Source organism: Chlorocebus sabaeus, chromosome 22 (genome assembly GCF_047675955.1).
Source record: "Chlorocebus sabaeus isolate Y175 chromosome 22, mChlSab1.0.hap1, whole genome shotgun sequence".
In the NCBI taxonomy this organism is placed as follows: Eukaryota; Metazoa; Chordata; class Mammalia; order Primates; family Cercopithecidae; genus Chlorocebus; species Chlorocebus sabaeus.
This window is the reverse complement of record NC_132925.1, coordinates 12,116,914-12,141,001: the sequence shown is the minus strand read 5'-3', so window position 1 is coordinate 12,141,001 and position 24,088 is coordinate 12,116,914. Positions and strand designations below refer to the sequence as shown.

Sequence of the window (24,088 nt, the reverse complement as noted above, 5' to 3'; positions counted from 1 at the left end):
TGTATTACCTACTCAAAAATTAAAAATGAAAAGTGATAAAGATGAAATCTTAAAAGCAAGCCCCTAAAAGTGTACATTATATTCAGGGAACCAGATAAAAAGCAGATTTTTCATCACAAGAAAATGTGGCCAGAAGACACTGGATGGACTTAAAGTATGGGAAGAAAAAAAAATTGCCAATGTAAAATTCAATAATCAGTGGAAATCTCTTTCAAAACAAAGGTCTTTGGGTTCTGGTTAGGTTTGGCTAAAGGGAGTCAGTGGTAGAAATCAGAAGTCAGGAGGAAGGAGAAATGAGGGTCTTTCTCCCCTAACCCCTCTGCTTTAGGATCCTCTATAGCAGTAGTTATATCTCTTCAGAGGTACCCTCTCACACAAATCAGTGCTGCTTCCTCTCATCAACTATCTCCTGTCTGTGGGCTCTAGTAATACTTTCTTTTTCCTTTGTCCCTCCTTTTCTAGAGCTAACAGCAACTTGCCACAATTGCCACTGTCCAGGTTCACCATCTCCTGTCTATTCTCTCAGATCATCTAACACCTTTAAAAGTGATTCTATGAGTAAGTTCCTTCTACTGAATTATCTAGCATGGTTTACATTTACCTAACTGAATCTTGACTGAAATATATCTTAATCAAAAAGACAATGAAGGTCAGTCTGCCAATCCCTAGACCCGGGAGGGGAGGCCACTACTGATAGCCCAGAGGGAAAGAACAAACTGGGGGTATCTGGGATGCAATGGCCTTAGTCCTTCAGGTGGAACAATGCAACATGTGAAAGAAAACCAAGCACACAGCTTACAGTTCGTCAGAGAATGAAGAGTACACTGTGGAGAAGGTACTAGACACGCATGTAGTTAAGGGGCAAATGGAGTATCTACTGATGTGGAAAGGCTTTTCTGAGGAGCACAATACTCGGGAATCTGAGAAAAACTTGGATTGCCTTTAGCTCATTTCTTAGTTTACAAAAAAGTTTAAGATGATGAAGGAGGGTTAAAATAACAAACATGGGGAGAAGTCAGAAAGTAGCAAGGAAATCCAATTTCTCAAACTGTGCTGACAGTACCAAGTCCAAAAAAGAGAACAGAGCAATGATATCGCTCGGGGCTTTGAGATAAGACTAGAACCAGAAAAGATTATTGGGGCAACAGATTCCTGTGGCGATTTATGTTTTTAATGAAATGGAAAGATAGATGAAGCAGACCTGGTTCTTGCAAAAGAAGCTAATGTGAAATGTCTACAAAACTATGACAGCATTTTATGAAGAGAGACTGATGTTGCATGCATACCTTGAGGATGCAGAAAACAAAGAGGAAAACACAGCAAAGGGCTAAAGGAGGGGGTGATCCCTGTCACTTCTCTTAGTACATAATACATTCACATTCCTGTCTCTTCCCTTCTCCCCACCCCTTTCTATCCTAAACACGTTGTTGAAAAAATGTGCTTATCACTGTGCTCCACAGGAGAAAAGCTAGTATTGGTTCTCTTTAACATACTGATAGTCCTATTCATAGGGGGAAAAACTAAAAAAGGAAACAAAAGTGAATTCATTGAAAATCATTCCCTACAAAACAAGGAGCAAATTGTTTATTAACCTCAATTCCAAAATTAAAAGGGAAAACCTTTTCAAGGTACCATAGCTTAAGAAAACTATAGCTAATAAGCTTCAACCAATAAATTACTAAAAATATATGATTTGCTTAAATATTTTGAATTCTATAATTCTGTTCATTGCTTCTTATATAGCAAACTTGGAAGAAATTCTTCCAGTGCCTTAATCCTGGGATAGTTTCTCATAAGTTTTCTTTGTAAGAAGCAGTGAGCAAAATTTTGTCAATTTTATAATTACAGAACCATTTCATGTATTTTTTTTTCTTTTTTCTTCATTCCACAGTAAAAGCTGCCAGTAAAATACTGTAGTTCTATAAACCAAAAATATTAGTGGGAAGGAAGTTAAAAAAAAAAAAAAGTTCAGATATATAGTTTTTAAATGATCTGACTTAGTACAAGATTAAGCCATTCAAAATAAAAAAATTCAAACGTACTTACACCATTCATAATGACTATATACATCCTTTAAAGAATAACTTTTAAAGAATAAAGATCTTCCTAATAGTAGGTTGTAGTCAACTGCTTTTTGCTCTAATTTTTGTATATCCACACTGACCAAGAGAACGATCAAGCTTTCCTTCCTTCAGAATAGAAAAACAATAAATACCATTTTCCAAAACGACACATGTACAGATTCTGACTAGATTCTGATATATATAGTAATGTGGGTGGAACAGGGTATTTCTTTTCCCCTGATCACTTTCCATCCCTGCCAACACAAATATACCAATTAGTAATCTATCTCTTTGCCCATAAAACAACTACAGTACCAACCTCTTTACTCCAAAATCAATAAAGGGAGCAATGAAGACCAAAATTACAGGGGAAAAGATGCTCGTCACAACTAAGACCAAATGCAATACTAAGTTTCTAACGATGGCCAATATAAACAAATGCACTAAGAGTTTTTTAATATTGACTTTAGCTACAACAAATCCTATAAACAAAATATTCTAGTGTAATAGGGAAGAACAAAACCATCTCATGAAGTTTAGTAAGAGAAAAGAATTAAGACCACCAACTGCCTCAAAAAAAATATATATATATATATAATCATCTCTTCCTCAGAGAGAGAAGACAAAGAGATAGAAGGCTGGATGGCCTAGATTTTTCTTTAAAATGACCAAGTTCACATGTCACAAATGATTAGTAAAGACAGTAGATACAAAATTGGTTAAGGTGCTGAATAAGTGTTCGTCAATGTAACGAGTCAGGAAGTAGTAAGAGTGCTATGTGCTGTGGAGATGGGCAATACTCATTGAACCCTACAAGACAAACACCTTTTGTGGGGCCCAGACCCCACAAAAAACAAATGTACCTTTATAATTAGACTTTCTTCCTGTATTTCCAAGCCATTTCCTAAATTAGTTGAAAGCCTAGACTTAAATTATAAATGCAATCAAGTAAAACTTGATTATAGAGTAAAGACTGAAGTTAGGCTAGGCATAAATGCTGTGTGTTTGAAATACAGTACAATTTAGCAACATAATCAGAAAATATCAGTGATCTAAACATTACATGTGTAGTCTGGTCCAAGATGATCTAGCCACTCAAAATAAGAGACTGATTATACCCACTTAGCTCCATGAAGACAAGAACATTTGGTCTTCTCTCTTAGACGACTTGCCAATACACCTTGTAGTCTTTGCCAGTGCACACACCAAATACTACTAGCTGAACTAATTCCTCCAGTGATTCTTGTGGACCTAGTGGCCGTCAGGCAAATACCTGCTGTCCTGTAACTCACCTCTGCCTGGAATGCTGAAATCTATGAACATTTCCTTCCTGTTGGGTAAAGGGGGGTTGTGAATGCAGCATTAAAATGTGCTTTTCTTTTATGTAAAACTTATAAAGTTTATGTTTTCTGCCTGAAAGTCCACTTAGTTTCAGAGTGTTTGACTTTGTTCCACCTGTGAAACTTAACTTAGGAACTAGTATTTAACCAATCTAAAACAAGGCAAGAGGGAAAAAACCAGTAACAACTTAATTAACTCAATTTGCAAAAGTCCCCCAACTTCTCAGGCTTCGGTTTTCTTATCTGCAAACAATGAATTTGAGGTCCATATGCACAAAGCAAAATCTCTGTTTCTTTAGAAAATACAGCTTAGAAGGACAGTCAACCCAGATAAAGGTAGACAGAATTATAATTAGCTGATTTAAGACAATTCACCACATGACTTTTTATTTCTGTAACATTGGAAATAACACTGAGGTATAAATAAAAGCAGAATCCACTTTCCTTCCCTGTAGACAACACTAGCAAAACTCTAATTTTTCAAGTCTCCCAGCTGATAGAAGGCAGATCAATACATAAGTATAATTACAAAGTAGATAAAGGCTTTTACTAAGGTGGATATATATACCAGACAATACTGCCAGAGAATATAGTAACTTACAATTTTTCCATATAACATATTTTATTTGTAAATGTTATACATATATAAAAGACAGTCTCTTCATTTTTTCATATGTCAAGCAAATAAAAAACTTAAAGTCATGATACACATCAAAAGAACTGTAAAAACAGATAATAAATATATTGAAATCTGTTAATATCCAGGTCCCTTAAACATTCTGTTTGCCATCCCTAAGAGGCTCTTCTGCTCCTTCATCTAAGTTATTCCTGTCATTCCTTCAGAGTACAGCAAGTTAGCTCACCCAGCACATTTTCACTGACCTCCAAGACAGGTCAAGTCCCTGTTATCCCCTCTCATTGCACCCTGTAATTCCCTCCTAACTACCATTATATAAAAGTGTAACTGCTTGTTTAATATAATATCTCTTAGCTCTGTAACATCTTTGAGAACGAGAATTTATCTATCTTATATTCTCTTTTATCCCTAGAAGCAAGCAGAGCTTTACAGAATAAATAATTATGCAGTAATTGTTAGAAAAATTTTTTGATTAAATATTTAAATAAAATAACATACTGTTGTAGATTGACTACTCTTTTAGTAGAACTAACATGTTGCTATTTCCCCATTTTTCTTCTGGTATGGAAAATATAATTAACTTCTCTGTAAAGTAAATACAAATAATGCAAAAAGTTTTCCTTCTAAGAAATCTTACTATTTAGTAAGTCATTAACATAACGTATTTCTTTTGACTTATATTGAACATCTTAGATAAGATTGCTTCTGCTTAACACATTATTTTTTACATGGGCAGTAGTCGAAAAGCTAGTGTATTCGTCCATTTTCATATTGCTATGAAGAAATACCCGAGACTGGGTCATTTATGAAGAAAAAGAGGCGTTTAATGGGACTCACAGTTCTACATGGCTGAGGAGGCCTTAATCACAGCAGAAGGCGAAGGAGGAACAAAGGCATGTCTTACATGTTGGCAGGCAAGAGAGCATGTGCAGGGGAACTGCCCTTTATAAATCCATCAGATCTCATGAGACTTATTCACTATCATGAGAACAGCACAGGAAAAACCTGACCCCATGATTCAATTACCTCCCATTGGGTCCCTTCCATGACACATGGGGTTTACAGAAGCTACAACTCAAAATGAGATTTGGGTGGGGACACGGCCAAATCATATCAGCTAGCAGGCAGTGCAAGAGAAGTCAATAAATGACATATAACCAAAGAACTTTTGAAAGTTTTATAAGAATTTTCACATAACAACGCTAAAATTAACAAAGATTATATAGATGAAAGAGGGAAAAAATGCCTGAAACAGTAATACTTCTTGCTTACGAATAATTTCTTTTAATACTTATTTTCCTCAAAAATCAGTACAGAATAACTGAAACAGTTTTGGTAATCTGCAAAATAATGTAAACATTTTCTTTGTAGTGTTATTATTTTTTTGTTTATTATTTTTGTCTACATAACCAATTCTTTAAGGAAATTACTTCTCTCTCCAACACTTCTATGGTTCTGATGGGGCAGCCAACATAGTACGGCTGGGGATATGTTCTGAGAAATGCATCATTAGGTGATTTTGTCCTTGTGTGAACATCACTGAATGTACTTCCACAAACCTAAATGGTATAGTCTACTACACACCTGGGCTACAAACCTGTATAGCATGTTACTGTACTGAATACCATAGGCAACTGTGTAACAATAGTATTTGTGTGTCTAAACACAGAAAACTAAGTAAAAATACAGTATAAAACAAGCTTGTCCAACCCGCGGCCTGTGTGCAGCCCAGGTGGCTTTCAGTGAGGCCCAACACAAATTCGTGAACTTTCTTAAAACATTACATAATCTTTTTGCAATTTTTTTTTCTTAGCTTACGAGCTGTCATCAGTGTTACTTATTTTATATATGGGCCAAGACAATCCTTATTCTTCCAGTGTGGCCAGGGAAGCCAAAAGATTGGACACCCCAGTGTAAAATATAAAAGCTGTTTATGTGTATAGGCCACTTACCATGAATGGAGCTTGCAAGAACGATGTCGCTATGGATGAGTCAGTGAGTGAATGGTGAATGAATGTAAAGGCCTATGACATGACTATACACTAATGTAGAAATATAAACACTGTATATGTAGGCTGGAGTGCAATGGCGTGATCTTGGCTCACTGCAACCTCTGTCTCCTAGGTTCAAGTGATTCTCCTGCCTCAGCCTCCCAAGTAGCTGGGATTACAGGCGCTTGCCACCACGACCAGCTAATTTTCTGTATTTTTAGTAGAGACAGGGTTTCACCATGTTGGCCAGGATGGTCTCAATCTCTTGACCTCGTGACCCACCCGCCTCGGCCTCCCAAAGTGCTGGGATTACAGGCGTGAGCCACCACGCCTGGCCTATTTTTTTTTTTTTTTTTAAATACTTAAGCTTGAGTAAGATTTGTCAGGTATAATGAAAAAGTTCAAATACAAATACATTCACATATTCCTTCCAGCATCACAAAATAAATATAATTTTTTTAATACAGTTTTTTTTTTTTTTAGGTCAGACGTGGTAGCTCACGCCTGTAATCCCAGAACTTTGGGAGCCTGAGGTGGGCAGATCATCTGAGGTCAGGAGCTCGAGACCAGCCTGGCCAACATGGTGAAATTCCATCTCTACTAAAAATACAAAAAATTAGCCAGGCATGGTGACGGATGCCTGTAATCCCAGTTACTCAGGAGGCTGACGCAGGAGAATTGCTTAAACCCAGGAGGAGGAGGCTGCAGTGAGCCAAGATCATGCCACTGCACTCTAGCCTGGGCAACAGAGCCAGACTCCATTCATCCATCCATCCATCCATCCATCCATCAATAAAGGTTTTTTTTTTTAACTGCCTCACTCTTACAAATCTAAATAATACATTCTAAACTCTCCTTCCGTCCTACAATTTTAAATATATACAAATCAATTTTTAAAGAGGCACAATGTACACGTACACATTTAAATTTCTCTTTGGTTTTGTTTTATATTCTGGATTTCTTCTTCAGCTTTACATATTCCAACCTTCCTACAGAACTTTAAATTTTAACCATCATATTTTCTTAATTTCAAATTCATTTTTCATATCTCATTATTCCTTTCACACAGCATGATATTGATGATTTTAATGTTGGACATAACTTCTCAATTCTCTCTAGAAATGCTAATTATAGATTTTATATTTCATTTTTATTTTCAACATTAACACTGTTTCTTTCAAAATTATTTTTCACTTTTTCATTGCATTTTTTCATACTGAAGGCATTTTTGAATATCTGATGATTCTTAGATATTAATATGTAAAAATCAGGCCATATGTAAATAATTGGGAGCCCTATGAGCATGAGTCTGGAGTTTCTTGGCTGATGAATTTTTCTTTAGAGTAATTAAGGAATTAGCAGCCTCAATGAGGAATCTGTAAATGCCAGAACACAAAGGTCATTGCTCCAGGGTTAATTTATATAGAGGAAATCAAAAAGTAGTATAGGCTGAGTATCCCTTATCTGAAATGCTCAGAAATAGAAGTGTTTCAGGTTTTGGATTTCGTAGTATTTATATTTATACTTACTGATTGAGCATCCCTAATCCAGAAATCTGAAATCTGTAATGTTCCAATGAGCATTTCCTTTGAGTATCATGTCAGCACTCAAAGAGTTGTGAATTTTGGAGCATTTTAGATGTCAGATTTTGGATTATCAGATTAGGGATACTCAACCTCTAATGCTGTTTCCCCACCCCAACATGACCATAAGGCCTGGTGATTGAACTAAATAAAAAAATTGTAATTAATTTCTTTATCTGCATCCTCCTCAAAATAAATGTTTCACATAATAATACTTATCCTATGAGACATACTCTGACACTTTCTATTGCAATTTGTAATGATAAGTGATTTTATAAGCCACTGTTGTGGTGTGAGTACAATTTGAGGTATAAATAAATAACAGATGAAACTGTGACTTGCTCTGCTGTGTTTCAATGACCATTCCTCTATCTGCTTTCTGTCCCCCAGAAAACTGTAGAAATTATTCATTCACTGATAATCTTTCTCTATTTATTTTCATTCTCTTCTCTCTTTTACTTCTTTACTATAGTTTTAGTGGGTTCTTAGGAGGGCAGAAGGGATAATCACAAATGTTCAGTTTTTAATCTTTTAATTTGAAGTTCTCTGTAAGCATTTTTTAAAAACCAGGATTTTCAGCCGGGAGTGGTGGCTCACGCCTATAATCCCAGCACTTTGGAAGGCCGAGGTGGGCAGATCACCTGTCAGGAGTTCAAGACCAGCCTGGCCAACATGGTGAAACCCCATCTCCACTAAAAATACAAAAATTATCTGGGCGTAGTGGTGCACACCTGTGGTCCCAAGTACTCTGGGGCTGAGGCATAAGAATCACTTGAACCTGGGAGGCAGAGGTTGCAGTGAACCAAGATCACACCACTGCACTCTGGCCTGGGTGACAGAGAGACTCTGTCTCAAAAAAACAAAACAATGGTCCGGGCACAGTGGTTCACGCCTGTAATCCCAGCACTCTGGGAGGCCGAGGCGAGTGGATCACGAGGTCAGGAGATCGAGACCATCCTGGTTAACACGGTGAAACCCCATCTCTACTAAAAACACAAAAAAGCCAGGCGTGGTAGCGGGCGCCTGTAGTCCCAGCTACTCAGGAGGCCGAGGCAGGAGAATGGCGTGAACCTGGGAGGCGGAGCTTGCAGTGAGCAGAGATCGTGCCATTGCACTCCAGCCTGGGTGACAGAGCGAGACTCCGTCTCAAAAAAAAAAAACAAAAAGAAGAAGAACAACAAAACAAACAAACAGGATTTTCCTAACCTCCTTCTGGCCTGATGTAAGCTCTCTCTGCTCACTATCTATCATAGCCTAAACTGCTGTATTCTGGGACTTACCATTAGAGCTTCCCAAGGCAATATGGAGAATTAAAAAGAAAAGTAAAGTGCTTGTAGCAACCAGAAGAATCTGTAAATCAAAATTCCATTTCACTATTAAAACTTACAGTAAAATTATGGTTACATGTTCAAAATTAAACCTGAATACTTAAGTGAAAAAATAAACATTACTTTTTGCGGGGATAATTTAGGAAAGGTTTCTTCTTCAGAAGAAATTATCAAAAACAAATTCTCAAACACATCAAGAAAAATAATGCATTTATAAGAAGTAAAAAGTACTTACACAGCAAGGCTACTCAAAACATATTGTACGTGCTCACATTCATCTGGGAATGATGCACTGGCTGTTGTAAAACAACAAAGTGCAGTCTGAAGAACCTGAAGCTGTGGCAAAGGGACCTGCCATCTTCCAGCATAATCTTCAACCACCTGACAGGGAAGCAATCCAGATATTACTATAGAAAATGTTCTCAACATCTCGAGTTTAAAAATTTGCATAAAAGTTACTGGATAAATTAAAATATTAGTTCAGCAGGAACACAGGTGACTGAAGGGAGGGATCTTCTATACTGTTTATTTTCATGACATATATCTGAAAATAAAATCAATTACTATCTTTGAAAAGATGTAAAATATAGTGTATGAATGTCTGTACTATTCAACTGCCATTTTTTTTTACCAAATTTTGTTAACTAATGCCCTTTATCTCCCATGTCCAGCTTTAGTGAAAATAATATTCAATATTAAAATAGCTAGCGAGTAGAATATAGTAATAAAATTAGAAATGATCATGCATTATCATTATCATCATCATTATTATAAGGCTCTAAGCATTCTGGCAATAAATGAATATTCCAGCAACAAAAGATATATGACATGATACTCTGATTATGAATATTTAACCTGTACCATATTATGGGGAGGAGTCCAGAATATAGTCAGTCAGTCTCGGCTCTGTCACTTAATTAGTTTTATTAATCTGGGTAGGTCAACAGGTCATCTTACTTCTCAATGCATTAGTTTCCTTACTATAAAATGGAGATGAAATGCTCTCTGAAGCCAAATTGGGGTAATTTATGAGAAAACATTTTAGAAACATCAATTGCTATGTTGCAAGAATGCTATATTAAAACAATATAGTATATTAACAAAATTCATCATCTAAAACTACTGCCTTCAGGCGAGATTTAGCCTGCCACCTGTTTTTGTACATCCACGAGGTAAAAGTGATTTTACATTTTTAAGTGGCTGGAAAAACAAATCACTTTGTGATATGTGAAAATTACATGAAATTCAAATTTCAATATCTACAAATAAGGTTTTATTGGAACACAACCAGGTTTATCCATTTATGTTTGTCTATGGCTGCTTTCCTGCTACAACAACTGAGTTCAGTAGTTGTGACAGAAAGAATATGGCTTACAAAGCCTTAAATATTTAATGTCTGTCCTTTTACAGAAAAAAGTTTGCTGACTCCTGATATATAAGCTAAGAAAACTAGAATACAAAAGGCAAGAACAATCAGAGCCGAAAAGACTTTTCACACTAATCACTTCCTACTGGGAGACAATTTTCCAGGGTCTCTCACATTTCTACAATTTTTCAAAAAGCCCTAGCTGACTTTATCTTTTTGAAGATATTTATAGCAAGCAGCCTTGAAAAACAGAGATGATGTCTCCCTCCAGAGCAGAGAACCACTTTATATCCAGTATAATAAAGACATTGTCTCCCTCTAGGGCAAAGCTCAGGCAGATATGCTTGCAGACCATTGTAAAAGATTAGGGTTCCTTAAACTTGAGGTTCCTCAACCGTAATGAAAACCTACTAAGTGTAGCATCCACTTGGGCTACCATGTCAACTGTATGAGACTTGAGGTAGCGAGGGGCACCATCATAAACATGAAACTCATGCTGCTTGTTGTGCCATGATTAATAAAGTCCATTATCTCTGACTCAAGAGTTTCGTGTCTTCTGCCAGCACCTGTAAAACAGTGGCAGACAAACTTGGATAAAAGCTCACTCTTCACAGTTCTTGACAATTCCCAATAGCAATACCAGGTACTCATACATCTTTCCAATGTTTCTGGGAACACATACAGATAAAAAAGAAAGCTAAAGGAGATTGTTTCTGAACTTGTATCTCGTCTGGATCTTGCAGTTCTCACTAGCTGGAAAGTAAAAACCACTACTAACTATGCTGTCATCAGTACAGATGAAAAAAGGAGGAATGTTAGAAAAAACATTGGTAACCTGGCTCTAAATTTGCTCTTCCCTGAAGTCCCTGACTAGCTTTATTGCCTTTCCCTGGTTACCAAACCCCTACTCTGGTGCCACATAAAAAATAGGTACCTGACAGCCTCATATTTTTCTTATTCACAGTCCATGTCTACTTGCAACCTTACCTGCTCCCTATTTATGGGTTGGGTTTATCTCCTTAGAAGAGAAGCTTTCTACTTTCTCAGGTTCTGTTCTCATTATAGCTTCCTTCATTCATTCAGATTCAGCTACCAATGCATTGCCTGGGTCTAGCTGAGCCCAAACCTAACACAATACAAGTACTTGTGGACAACACCTCCATTAGGTTTGCTACAATACCCTGAAAGGGACATAAACAAAATCAACTGAAATTTAGATACCATCTTACATTGTTTAATGTCATGTCAGGCACTGTAATTCATTATAACACCATTTCTCTTTGAAATATTTTCTCTCTATATATAAAATAAGTATATTACAGTGCCCCCTATTAAAATGAAATTTTTTTCCTGTGCTGTGAGTGCTATCATAGGCACTCAGCTAATCTGTGTGTTCTACCAGGCCACAAGGCAGTAAGCACATCTTTCACTTTCTTTCTTTTTTGGTGTTCTAGTAGGTTGCCATTAACATAATGGTGGCCAGGATAACGCTGAAACTGCTGCAAACATATAAGAATAGTGTTTTCCAAGATCTTAAAAACCCACTCTTACTATAGTTCTAACCTTTTAAAGAAAATCGTCTAAGAAGCAGAAGATTAAGGCCAGCAATCTTTATGGACTGTGGAAGCCCTTTTCTCATTTTGAAGAGCATAATAAACATTACTGTAGTGAATATTTACAGAAATTATAGGAATACTGCTGACAGAAGCAGTAGCCAAGGCCAGATGCATGCTATGATATAAAGGGAGTTGAAGAGGACAGAGCTGATGCCAAAGAAAGATGTTAGACTATTCTAATAATCCGGCAGCACTTTCAAGAGCATATACTCTGCTCTAAATGGGATATAGTATATACTATAAAATGTCGTCTCTTAATTGACCAAGGTAAATTAATGTGAGAATGAGAGAAGACTTGTCAGTCAAAACTGTCAAAATGTAAACTTAATATAAAACTATTAAGTTAAAATTACATTAAATCATTTAGGAACCCTAAAATACATCATCTAAATTGTTAAGGACTGAATTTTGTCCTCCTAGAATTCATTTGTTGAAGCCTTAACCCTCAATGGGACTGTATTTGAAGATAGGGCTTTGAGGAAGTAATTAAGTTTAAATGAGGTCATAAAGGTGAAATCCTATTCCAGTAGAATTGGTGGTGAGGAGGAGGAAGAGTGAGGAAGAAGAGGGAGGAGGAGTGAGGAAGAGGGAGGAGGAGTGAGGAAGAGGGAGGAGGAGTGAGGAAGAGGGAAGAGGAGTGAGGAAGAGGGAGGAGGAGTGAGGAAGAGGGAGAGGCATGAGGAGGAGCGAGGAGGGGGAGGGAAGAAAAAGAGGAGGCAGAAAGACCTCTCTCTTTATGCACATTCACCAAAGAATGGCCATGTGAGCACACAGCAAGAACAGGTCATCTGCAAGCCATGAAAAGAGCCCTCACCAGAACATGACCATGCTGCCATCCTGATCTGGGACTTCCAGTCTCCAGAACTGTGAGAAAATAAATTTATGTTGTTTAAGCCACCCAGCATTTTCTTATGGCAGCCTAAGTAATACACAACTATTTAAACATATAAAGTGATGAACTAAAATATCGGTATCTGTTTCTTAATTGACCTCTCCTTTTTTGTAATATAACAAAGAAAACTACCAAACATTAGTTTGTCACTGAGCAAACAATGATCTTCATATCTAAACCCATATTAACAGACTAGATCATTAACACAGTATCAAGCATGTCTTTATTTCTATTAGTTGGCTATTCACATCCCTGTTATTCTCTCCTCCCTGAAGACTCCCATTGTCATCAACTTTCCTTACCTCAAACACCTCACAGTTCATAGGTGTCAGTCAAGCTGTTCACTAATATTAAGTTCATCATTTGTTTACAGCGAATCCAGTTACTTTTAAAAACTGATTAACAAGCCTGGCACAGTGGCTCACGCCTGTAATCCCAACACTATGGGAGGCCGAGGTGGGCGGATCACAAGGTCAAGAGATCGAGACCCTCCTAGCCAACATGGTGAAACCCTGTCTCTACTAAAAATACAAAAATGAGCTGGGCGTGGTGGCACGCGCCGGTAGTCCTAGCTACTTGGGAGGCTAAGGCAGGAGAATCGCTTGAACTGGGAGGCAGACGTTGCAGTGAGCCGAGATCGCACCACTGCACTCCAGCCTGGCGACAAAGTAAGACTGTCTTAAAAAAAAAAAAAAAAAAAAAAAAACAAACCAGAAGACATGTCACAATGACCTTCCATTTTAGGAGCGTCAAAGAATGGCTGTGATACACACCTGTAGGAATGTGTTGAACACAGACTAATACAATCTGTGCACTGATAAGTTTGCTAATTTTCTAAATACCTATAATGTTTTAAAACACATTAGATTAGTCTTACCCCCTTGAGTATGCTTATGTTATTCATATGTAATGTAGTTGTATATATAAAAATATTTCATAGCTATCCACTGAGAGATCCTAGAAGCAATGACTCTACAGTAACAGTAACACACTTAGTGCCCAAATCTTGGTCTCTAAACACCATTCTCCAATAAAATGAACAAAGCAGTTGATTCCAGAGCTGGGATAGGGAAAACACAAGATGAGCCTGGAACATCTTGTGTTCCCAGAAAGTAGAGAAATGCTGTGAAAAACAACAGGATATGAGAATATGGGAGTCAACCTGAAGGAGCTCCAAAAGGCTAAAGCTGGCACAACTTGAACAACAAAATAATGATAGCATTGGACTTTAATCCATACAATAAAATATATGTAAGTCCATACATATACAAATAATAAATGTTAGCAATGAAACAGCTGTTTCTTACAGTGAAAGAAGGAAAAAGACAGAGAAGCACCACTAGGCAGACAGCACAATGACAAATGTTGCAGACAACATCCATGCATTGATGTTAATAGTGAGTGGAAGTTTGAGGAGAAGCAGGATTTGCAGTCTCAAAGTATCTCCCCCAAGACATTTATCAACAGACAGTAACATTAGAGTGGAAAATCCTCACAAACATAAACTTAAAGCCATCAAGGTAAGTATCACCTGTGAACTATATAATAAAATACACTATTATCATGAATCTCTTCATAACAATACATTGAGAAAGACACAATGCCATTTTTGTGGTACTTCTGCCAAAAATGCACAGACTGATTCCAGTCACAAGAAAACATCAGACAAACCCAAACTGAGGGATATTCTAAAAAATATTAATAGCTGATCAGTGTTCTTCAAAAATGGCAAGCAAAGGCAAGGAAAGACTGAGGAACTGCTTGGAAGGGACTAAGGAGAAACAACTAAATACAAGGTGAGATCATGGATAACATCCTGGAACTGGAAAAGAACATTAGTGGAAAAATTTGAAAAGGTCTAATTTTGTGACTATTGTACCAATGTTACTCTCCCGTTCCTGATAGCTGTACTGTATTCTGTAAGTCTAAAATTAGTTCAGTTTTAAAAATTTTAAAAACAAATCTATCTGTTCATCCTTTTCCGTCAAATTTCAATGTTGTTATAGATTTTCTGGATGTTACTTGATAACATAAGCAGATTTCTACATTTACTTTTTCCACTTTATTGCCTATTTGCACCTCAAGATTTGCCCTTGCCTGTAGGTATTATTTTAAGAGTCAGATGGAAAAATAAAGCAGGTAAATTGGCAGCAGAATGGAAAGAGTATAGGCTTTGGAAGCAGACAGACCTAGGTTTGAATTCCAGCTCTGTCACTCATTAGCTGGTAACCTTAGCAAAGTCATTAAACTTCTATTCTAAATTACCTATAAAATGAATTTAATATCACTTTAATCACAGGCCTACTGAAAATTTAAGACATATATTAAAATATACGATAATTTCTGGCATGTAACAAACAAGAGCTATCAGATATAAAAATGGTACAGATATAAAGTGCACCATTACTAGTGCACCTTGTTTTAAGAAAAGAAAATGACAAAATCAAGCTTGCTTTAAGTGACAATTTCATTACATCATTAAGAACTGGTTCATTATTTGTTTCCAAGTATGATTAATTACAACAAATTTTACTCACTTTTAGCAAGCAAACAGATCACTCCTAAATAAAATCTGAAAACGACTGCTGAGTTTCAGCTATTTAGTTCGATACTCATCTGACAAACGAAGCATATCCTACATACGGCAATATAAATAAAATGCTACATGCCTGAACAGATACCTGAAGACTCACTGTTTTTACAATTCTCCCTGGAGAATGAAAAAGATAAATTGTTTGGAAAAAAGAGAGTCACTTGTCAATTTGACCTTTTCTATCAGGATAATCATGTAATGGAAATCTAAAAGTCATGTTTAAAAAAAAAAAAGAAAAACACCAAAATGGTTTAGAAATACATTCCAAGTTAAAAGTTGTTGGAAATCTGCAAAGAACATAATCTACAGTAGCAAGCAACTAAAACCTGGTACTTTTGGGGGCTTAGTAAAGCATACTGTTCAACTCACTACTGTAAATGTAATAAGACAAAACCTTTTCAAAATGGAAAATGGAGTAAACATCTCTCTAAAATATTAATATTCCATACAATCATACTGTTAAAAGGAATCTTGAAGATTATCTAATCCAACCTACCAACCAGAGCAAAAATACCCATTACAGTATCACTCCCAGAGAGTTAACCAACATGAATACTGTTACTGATGGTGAATGCACCATCTCAAATGACAATTAACTTTACAGACATCTTTATTAGAAAATTCTTCATTATGAAGCAAAAAACAGATAGATGTGACATCCATCTATCAGTTCTAGTTTGAAGTTTTAAAATTATGTAAATAAAACATGCAATATCCCATCAAATATTATAAGGCAGCTATCAGATACATCTTTGGTATAGTCTCTGCCTAGATTAAATATCTGCTATCCTTTCATCATTTTCACTATTTCTCCATAGTCTACAAAATTTTCAGTTCTCATTAGCATAGCTGTCTGTGCTCCAAAATGTGCATGTTCCTCTTAAATAAAGCTCCCAAAATGTAACATAAGACTTCAGTTAACTCTAGTCAGAATTAGTTGGACTATCATCTCCCTGTTTTTGACTCTATGATAATATTAATTTACTTTGAAGTTACTTTAGGTTGACTCGGCAAAAATACTTTTTCATATAGATCCCATAACTTTTTATAGTTGATTTTTTACGGTATAACTGTACATTAATCCTCTCACTTTTCCCATTCTTAGTTTCAGCCCAAACCTTCAACACTGCCTTTTTAGCCAATACATTAGCATTTCCTCCCAGTTTGTGGCACCTATAAATCTGAAAAGTTAGTTTTTTATTTTATCATAAAAGTTGTATACAAAAAAAATTCACACAGAGATATTTATAATAGTACCAAGTTCAGTTCCTTAGCTAACCTTAGAACCATTAATCAGTATTCTTTAGGCAAGAGTGTTAAGTCAGTTACTAATACTAATCCATCCCCCATCTCCCTATCTATCTATAAGAATACCATGAGAAATTTTGTATACAAAACCATGCTGAAATCCATATATGCTGAGTCTGTCATCTCTCTCATATCCATTACCAGTAATCCATTTTTTTAAAGTAGAAACAAAAATTTGGAATGACCTGATTTAATGAACCCATAGTGACAGCTAGAAATGAAGAGCTCCCTTTCTAACCATCAATAATTTTGCTCAACATTATATTACTTTTAGTGGTCATCTGTTCCCATAACCTACCTTTTTGAAAAACAGAATATTTCCCCATATTTAGACTAACAGCATGTCTTCAGTTATTTGTATCTTCAAATCTTAAATAAAGTGTTTCCTGTCCCACCCCTCCCCCGTATCCTGGGATGAGATTTAAACTTATTTAAAATACCCTATCAGCTTTCCCTACCTGTTTTGGGCTTTAATACTTTTAACCACAGTTAGTTACTAATTTGAAAATCATTCACCTTGTTAGAAATTTCAAAAATAAAATGAAGTAGTTTTATTTTTCTATGCAAAGCAGAGGGTCTACCCCCTTCATTCACACCAGCTGATTTAATAGAAGATAATGAACATGCACAAGAAGGAATGAAATTAAATAATGTTATAGGAATTAATTCCATCCAAGAGGAGAGAATATGTATCAAAACCCTACTAACTAGTTTAACAAAGAAATCAGTCAGATACTCACAAAAGTTTCAAATGTAATAAGTGTTATACTTGCTAATATAGGGATTCCAGAATTAGCATATTAAGCATGTTTTATATCAAATACAAAGAAATTCTACAAAGGAATTCAGCCTATGAAGTAGTTTTATTTACATTCACAATAGTCACCTAAAATTCAATATATATACAAAACAAGGGGCTTTGGTGACTCATGAAATACGGTGAAGCTACAACACAGAGTATACAAAATTACTTCTACACTAAAAAAAAAAAAAAACCTTGGTTTTCAGAAATGATTTCCATTAAACACACAGTAAATAACTCTTTGAACCAAGACATTTGACATTAATATTTAAAATCTGTTGTGACTTCTTCAGTTTCTTAAAATATTCTGTTAAATTGCATTCTGTTAGTTTACATAAAAATAGTATTACAGCATGTTTCATTTATCTTTCCTATGTGTTATTTTGAAAAGGTATCCCTATCTCAGAAGCAGTATAATTTTTCTGACATTCCCACAAATGCAAGTTTTTCATAGGTATATTTCATAAATTAAGTGAAGAACAATGAGTCCCCATACAAATTTAAGTCTGTAACTTTTTCTCTTTTTTGTAGCAACAAACATTTTATAAGCCACGGCAAAGAAATGGAAAACAGACTGCCTATATTGGTGCATGAAAGAGAGATGAGTAGAGAAGGCTAAACAACAAAAATTCATTCAGAATCCTCCTCCTCTATTCTGATTCTTGTATTTTTATCCTCTTCCTAAATTCTGGACATGGTAAGTTTGGGGCAAACTTTTTCTCTTTTCCTCTACATTCCTGTTTATAAAATAAGAACTTACTCCATCTCAAAAAATACCAGTGAAAGGATGATTTTCCTCCTTCCCTAAAATTCTTTACTCCATGGAAGTAAAATCAACAATACCAGTAAGAGTCTATCAGCTCCTGGCCAAGGTTAATGTATTGGTCTGGTTCTCATATCCCTCTTGAGTTGTCTACTTCCACCACGTTTGAGGCAGGTCAGAGTCCTCCATGTGGCAGCTTAGGTATCTGCCTAAAGATCCAAATTTCCTCTTATAAATAGTAGGTCATTTTAAAGGCTTTTGATGAATTTTGACCCCTGCCAACTTTTCATTTGATTCCACAATCAGAGCTGAGAGCAGTATATTAAATGCTTCCTTCATAAATATTAAAATTGGTGCATGGACAAGGGAACCCTAAAATATATGCACAAGAAGTACATGAAGATCATATTAAAATAAGGGATGAGCAAACACCAACTGTAGGATGAGGTTTGCTCAGTTTCAAGAACTAAATTTGTTTTAAAAAAAAAAAAAAAACAGATGACGCACTCACAATCAACAGTGGAAGAATTAAAGAAAAATAAAAGGAGGGCATACTGATTAAGATAGAAGAGGGACTTCCTTAGGAATAAGAGTTTACTCTTAGAGGCTAGACAGGTATCAGAAAAGAAAAAGGAGATATATATCGGAAGTAACTGTACTTAAAGATGAAATTAGAGGAAAAAAAAAGAATATAGATGTTACTCAAAATAAAGGAAGGGTGACTGTTTACAAATGTACCTAACTGCGGGACAGAAGGTAACGATGGGATGGAAATGTCAAGAGTGAACCAGACTGGAGATCCAACTATGGCAATATGACAAAAGCTTGCTTTTTAAAAGACAGATAGAAAGTCTATAATAGGGCCGGGCGCGGTGGCTCACGCCTGTAATCCCAGCACTTTGGGAGGCCGAGGTGGGTGGATCACGAGGTCAAGGGTTCAAGACCAGCCTGACCAACATGGTGAAACCCCATCTCTACTAAAAATACAAAAATTAGTTTGGCGTGGTGGCAGGCGCCTGTAATCCCAGCTACTCAGGAGGCTGAGGCAGGAGAATTGCTTGAACCCAGGAGGCGGAGGTTGCAGTGAGCCGAGATCGCGCCACTGCACTCCAGCCTGGGCAAAAGAGCGAGACTCCATCTTAAAAAAAAAAAAAAAAAAGAGGAGAGTCTATAATAAAAGCAACTGAAAAACCACACCTTGAAGACTGAGACTACTATACAAGTAATATAAAATCTGTAAAGATTTGATAAAAAGCAGGGAGATTACCTTAAAATATCTGAAGCATTTCAGGTGCATTTCAGGTTAATAGTTACTACAAATGACAACATATGGTATGGCACTGTGCCATAAAGAAAAGTGCTCCAGAAAGTCAAAGTTAGGTCTCAGGGGAGTGAATGAGAAAAGCTATGCTGAAAAGAAACAAAGTTAAGAGGTCAGTCTTGGGTTCAATGTTGTGCTGGTAAGACTTTTTTTCTTAAGTCAGAGACAAGAGTGAGCAAAATTTGCTTGATATTGAATGCTTTTTGATGAACTTGGAACTCCTTGACTTTCCTTCTCTAACAATATGGAAGACACTACAAGAGACAACTGAAGGAACAAAAAAAACCAAGAGAAAAGAAAAGGAAAATAGGCGAGGCAAATTTAAGAACAGGCTCAAATGTAAACAAACACAAAAACCAGCTGCTTATCTGAAATGACATATCCTACTATTGCTGAAAGAAATGTAACAAAAAGGAATGTTTATTCTGCCAATAAAGTAGAACAAATTATGCAAGGCCTAGAATAATTAAAAGCAGAGCAAAGAAAAGGTCTAAAAGAGCAAGCAGCAGAAGAGATATTGTTTCTACTGGGCTCCTAAAAGCGCAGACTTCAGAAACAACAAAAGCATTTCCACTTTAGGTACCCATTCAAAGGTTATTATCCAAATAATACAAATATGGGGGCACAAAAAGAGTGTTTTTATGATAGGCCTAAAACTTTCAGGGGGCGTGGCAACAGTCTAGGTAGCACAGGACTAAAAATGTCTTGGCACATGTTTGGGGCTAGAGAAATACAGATGCAAGAGCAGAACACAGGTTGTGGAGACTGCAAAGCAATGACCATGCTTGAAGCTTTACAAACTACAAGTAAGTCATATGCTTTTGTAACAGGCAGTAGAAGTGGTGCCACTAAACAGATTCCATACTTATTTCAGCATAAGGAGTACCGGGAAAACACAGAAGAAATAGAAATTAAAAGCTTTTAATATGATGGAAATCTAAAGTAGGAATCATCAATTAAGATGAGGTACCTAGGGCTACCATCCATGGAAATTTGTAAACTTGGCAATAAGACAGAAATTAGGATACTGCTTTCAGGAAGGAGGAAATAGGGTAAGAGCACCCTCCACAAAATATGGTAAACAGACAGTGGCACAATTAACCACTTGATGAGTTTTCCTAGTAAAATATAAGCACAAGTTATGGCCACTGGCAATTGGCACAACTAACTGGCACACTGGTGAGCCTGGTGAGATTGAAAACAAAATTCACTTGGTATCCTGTTTTCTGTACATCCACCATCCTTCTGATATCACTAATTTTTACTGGCAAAAGTAATTCCCTGAATTTAGTACATAGTATAGTTGACAGAAAAATTAGTATATTTCTAAATTTAATGTGTATTGGGTTGGGTGCAGTAATCAATGTTTGCCCTACTGATCTTCAAGACCCTGAAGAAAGTAAGACACAGGCCGGGCGCAGAGGCTCACACTTGTTCTCCCAGCCCTTTGGAAGCCCGAGGCGGGAAGATCATTTGAGGTGAGTTCAAGGCCAGCCGGGCCCTCTACTAAAAATATAAAAAGTAGCTGGGAGTGGCAGTGGGTGCCTGTAATCCCAGCTGCTTGGGAGGCTGAGGCAGGAGAATCGCTTCAACCTGGGAGGCAGAGGTTGCAGTGAGTCGAGATCAGCCACTGCACTCCAGTCTGGGAGAAAAAATAAGACTCAGTCTCAAACAAAAAAAAAGAAAAGAAAAAGACAGACACAAAAGAGACTGGAAGTGAAAGAATTCTCCTTTAGAAGGCTAAAAGAAGCCACTCCCAATCAGAGGAAGACACCCAAGTTGCAGCTCCTGAAAAATACCCATCTCTACATCACAGGGGCACATGAGAGACCCACTGGTTCTGATTAAGTAATACTCTAGAAAGGGAAGAATTTGGGATCTTAACGTCTTTAGACTCTAGACTTTAATTTTTCTTTGTGAACTCAAAAATGGGAGACAAATGATCAAATCTGGTAGATTCTTATTTTTGTGGACATTTGGTCCCCTGTACCAAAGCTACTTATGTCCTCAAATTAAAACTGGAAATTTTAAACTAAAAAACTATCATAGGTTAATTAGCTTTCTCAAACACAGAAACTGCCTCTCTTAAAAAGCCTTATACTCTTAAGTACTGAGATATTACTAAAAGGAGAAAATAAATTATGAGTTTTACATTTTGGTAAACTTTACCATAAGTTACTAGAAAATCCACTGCTCTGTTCTTAAATAGGGTAAATATACTCAAAATTAATAAAAATGTACATTGTAGTGACTGATGAACAATTTTTATTCTTCCTTTTTTAAAAAGAAGGCACTAACTCTTCAAACCCAATAGAACCAAAACTATGCTGTTCATTTAGATATCTTAAATTGTTTCTCCCACCATTTATTGTTAATACCATCACTATACTCTCAGATATTTAGATTAGAAACCCAATATAATTTCATAGAATTCTTAGGTGCCTTGTCTCCACTTTTAGCAAAACGCTAAGTACTTTATTGTACGTAATATTCCTTGAAACTTTTCCAGCCACTCCATGTTCATTGCCACTATTCAGCCAGGCCCTCAATTTCTTTTCTGGGATACTTCGATAGCTTAGTTTTTTTATGTAGACTTTCATTCTTTACCTCCTGTGGTATCTTAAAACAATATTTTAAGATTAATAATGGCATGACTTTGCCCTTAAATGCTATGTTATCCCACAGAATTCAAACCCCTAAGCCAAGCCTCAATCCATTTTTCCAATTTATTATCTACCAATACTTTATTTTGAGTCTATGTTCTAGTCCAGTGGCTCTCAAACTGTAGCATACATCAGAATCATTGGGAAAATGTGACAATCAGATTGCTGAACCCTAGTCCCACAATTCTAGATTCTGTAGGTCTGGGTGGAGCCAATAATTTGTACTGCTTAGTTTGCAGGTGTTGCTCATACTGCTGGACTACAGATCCACACATTAAGAACCATAGTTCTAATCAATTAACTACTGCCATTCATAAATATGCCATGACAGATTATCTCCTCTACTTAAAATGTCCACCTACCCCATACTATTTCCTTTCTTCATGCCTACGTTTTAACACTAACAACTTTTTTAAGAGTCAAGTCAAATGCTATTTCATCCATTAAAATTTTCCAAATTATCTCTATCAGAAATGGTCTCTCCATGTGAACTTGCATAGGAATTAAAATAATGGCACTAATCACATTTTCCCTATTTTAGAGTTTATGTATATTTATTCATTAATTTATTCAAACCTTACAGTGCCTACTGTGTACCAAGTTCACTGATGCTTTCATTTTTTTGTGGAGGGATAAGAGGTAAATGAATGTATATTAGATGGTGTTAAGTACCTTAAAATAATATTAATAAAACACAGGTAAGGAGAAAAAGAATATTAGAGATGGGATGCTACTTTACATGGGGTGTTCAGGGAAGGCCTCTATCTCTCTAATAAGAGGCTATCTGAGCAAGATCCCACAGCAAACTATAATAGATACCCAAATGAAACATGTTCCTGGCAGACAAAACAAAAGCCAAGAAGCAGATGCATACAAGGAGTGGCAAAAACACTAGTGCTGGTGAGTGTATAGATATAAAAGAAAAAGTCATAATGCTAGATAGGGCAGGATTATGGAGCCCTGTGGTCCACCATAAGGATTTTGGCTTTGACTCTGAGAAAAGTATGGAAGGTCTGGAAGAGACCTCACTCATATCTTTAAAAGGATCACATTGACTACTGCGTAAAGAATAAACTGAAATGGCGGGCGCCTGTGGTCCCAGCTACTCCAGAGGCTGAGGCAGGAGAATGGCGTAAACCCGGGAGGCGGAGCTTGCAGTGAGCTGAGATCCGGCCACTGCAGTCCAGCCCGGGCTACAGAGCAAGACTCCGTCTCAAAAAAAAATAAAATAAAAAAAAAAAATAAACAAAGTGAGGAAAGGTAGAAACAGGGAAATAAAATAATCCAGGAGAAAGATAACTACGGTTTGGATCAGGGTCATAACAGACAGAAATAATGGTTAGATATGCCTTTTCCCCCTTACTAGATAATTCAGTTCCTTTAGGGCAACAATTGTGTGGTTTTTCCTTTAAATTCCCTATAATCACTAAAATGACGCTTTTCACATAGCACCTATCATTTTCTTAAAGGAATACCCTCTACAGTACTCAATTATTGTACTTTATGTATGTAGATTTATGCCTAAGATATCTAAGAATATTCAATTGATATTAAGAAAAAGCAATTTATGTACTGTCTGACAAGACAAATACAGCATTTTATGAGGACTTGTAAGTTATGAGCATTTAATACTTGTTGAAGTTAACTTCAAAATATGAGAGAAGATAAAAAGTCTCAAAAGTTAAGTACAAAATGGCTTCACTTGATGCAGAAATTTTTTTGATTTTTTTTTTGAAACGAGTCTCACTCTTGTCGCCCAGGCTGAAGTGCAATGGCGCGATCTCACCTCACTGCAACCTCTGCCTCCCGGATTCAAGTGATT

At 36.4% G+C, this 24,088-nt stretch overlaps 1 protein-coding gene and 1 pseudogene across 10 annotated transcripts in view; one reads left to right on the top strand and one right to left on the bottom strand.

Moving 5' to 3' along the window:
* The window catches only part of ZNF654 (zinc finger protein 654), an 82,735-nt gene that overhangs the window by 45,754 nt on the left and 12,893 nt on the right, over positions 1–24,088 (bottom strand). For 5 of the 10 annotated variants that reach the window (XM_007986158.3, XM_038003185.2, XM_007986159.3 and 2 more), the window contains exon 2: positions 9,178–9,323. The exons of the other annotated variants lie outside the window; for them this stretch is intronic. In XM_007986158.3, the coding sequence (XP_007984349.3) occupies positions 9,178–9,323 (146 nt within the window). The remainder of the gene's footprint in view (positions 1–9,177; positions 9,324–24,088) is intronic. 10 annotated transcript variants of the gene reach the window in all.
* LOC140709810 (chromobox protein homolog 5 pseudogene) lies at positions 770–2,915 on the top strand (annotated as a pseudogene).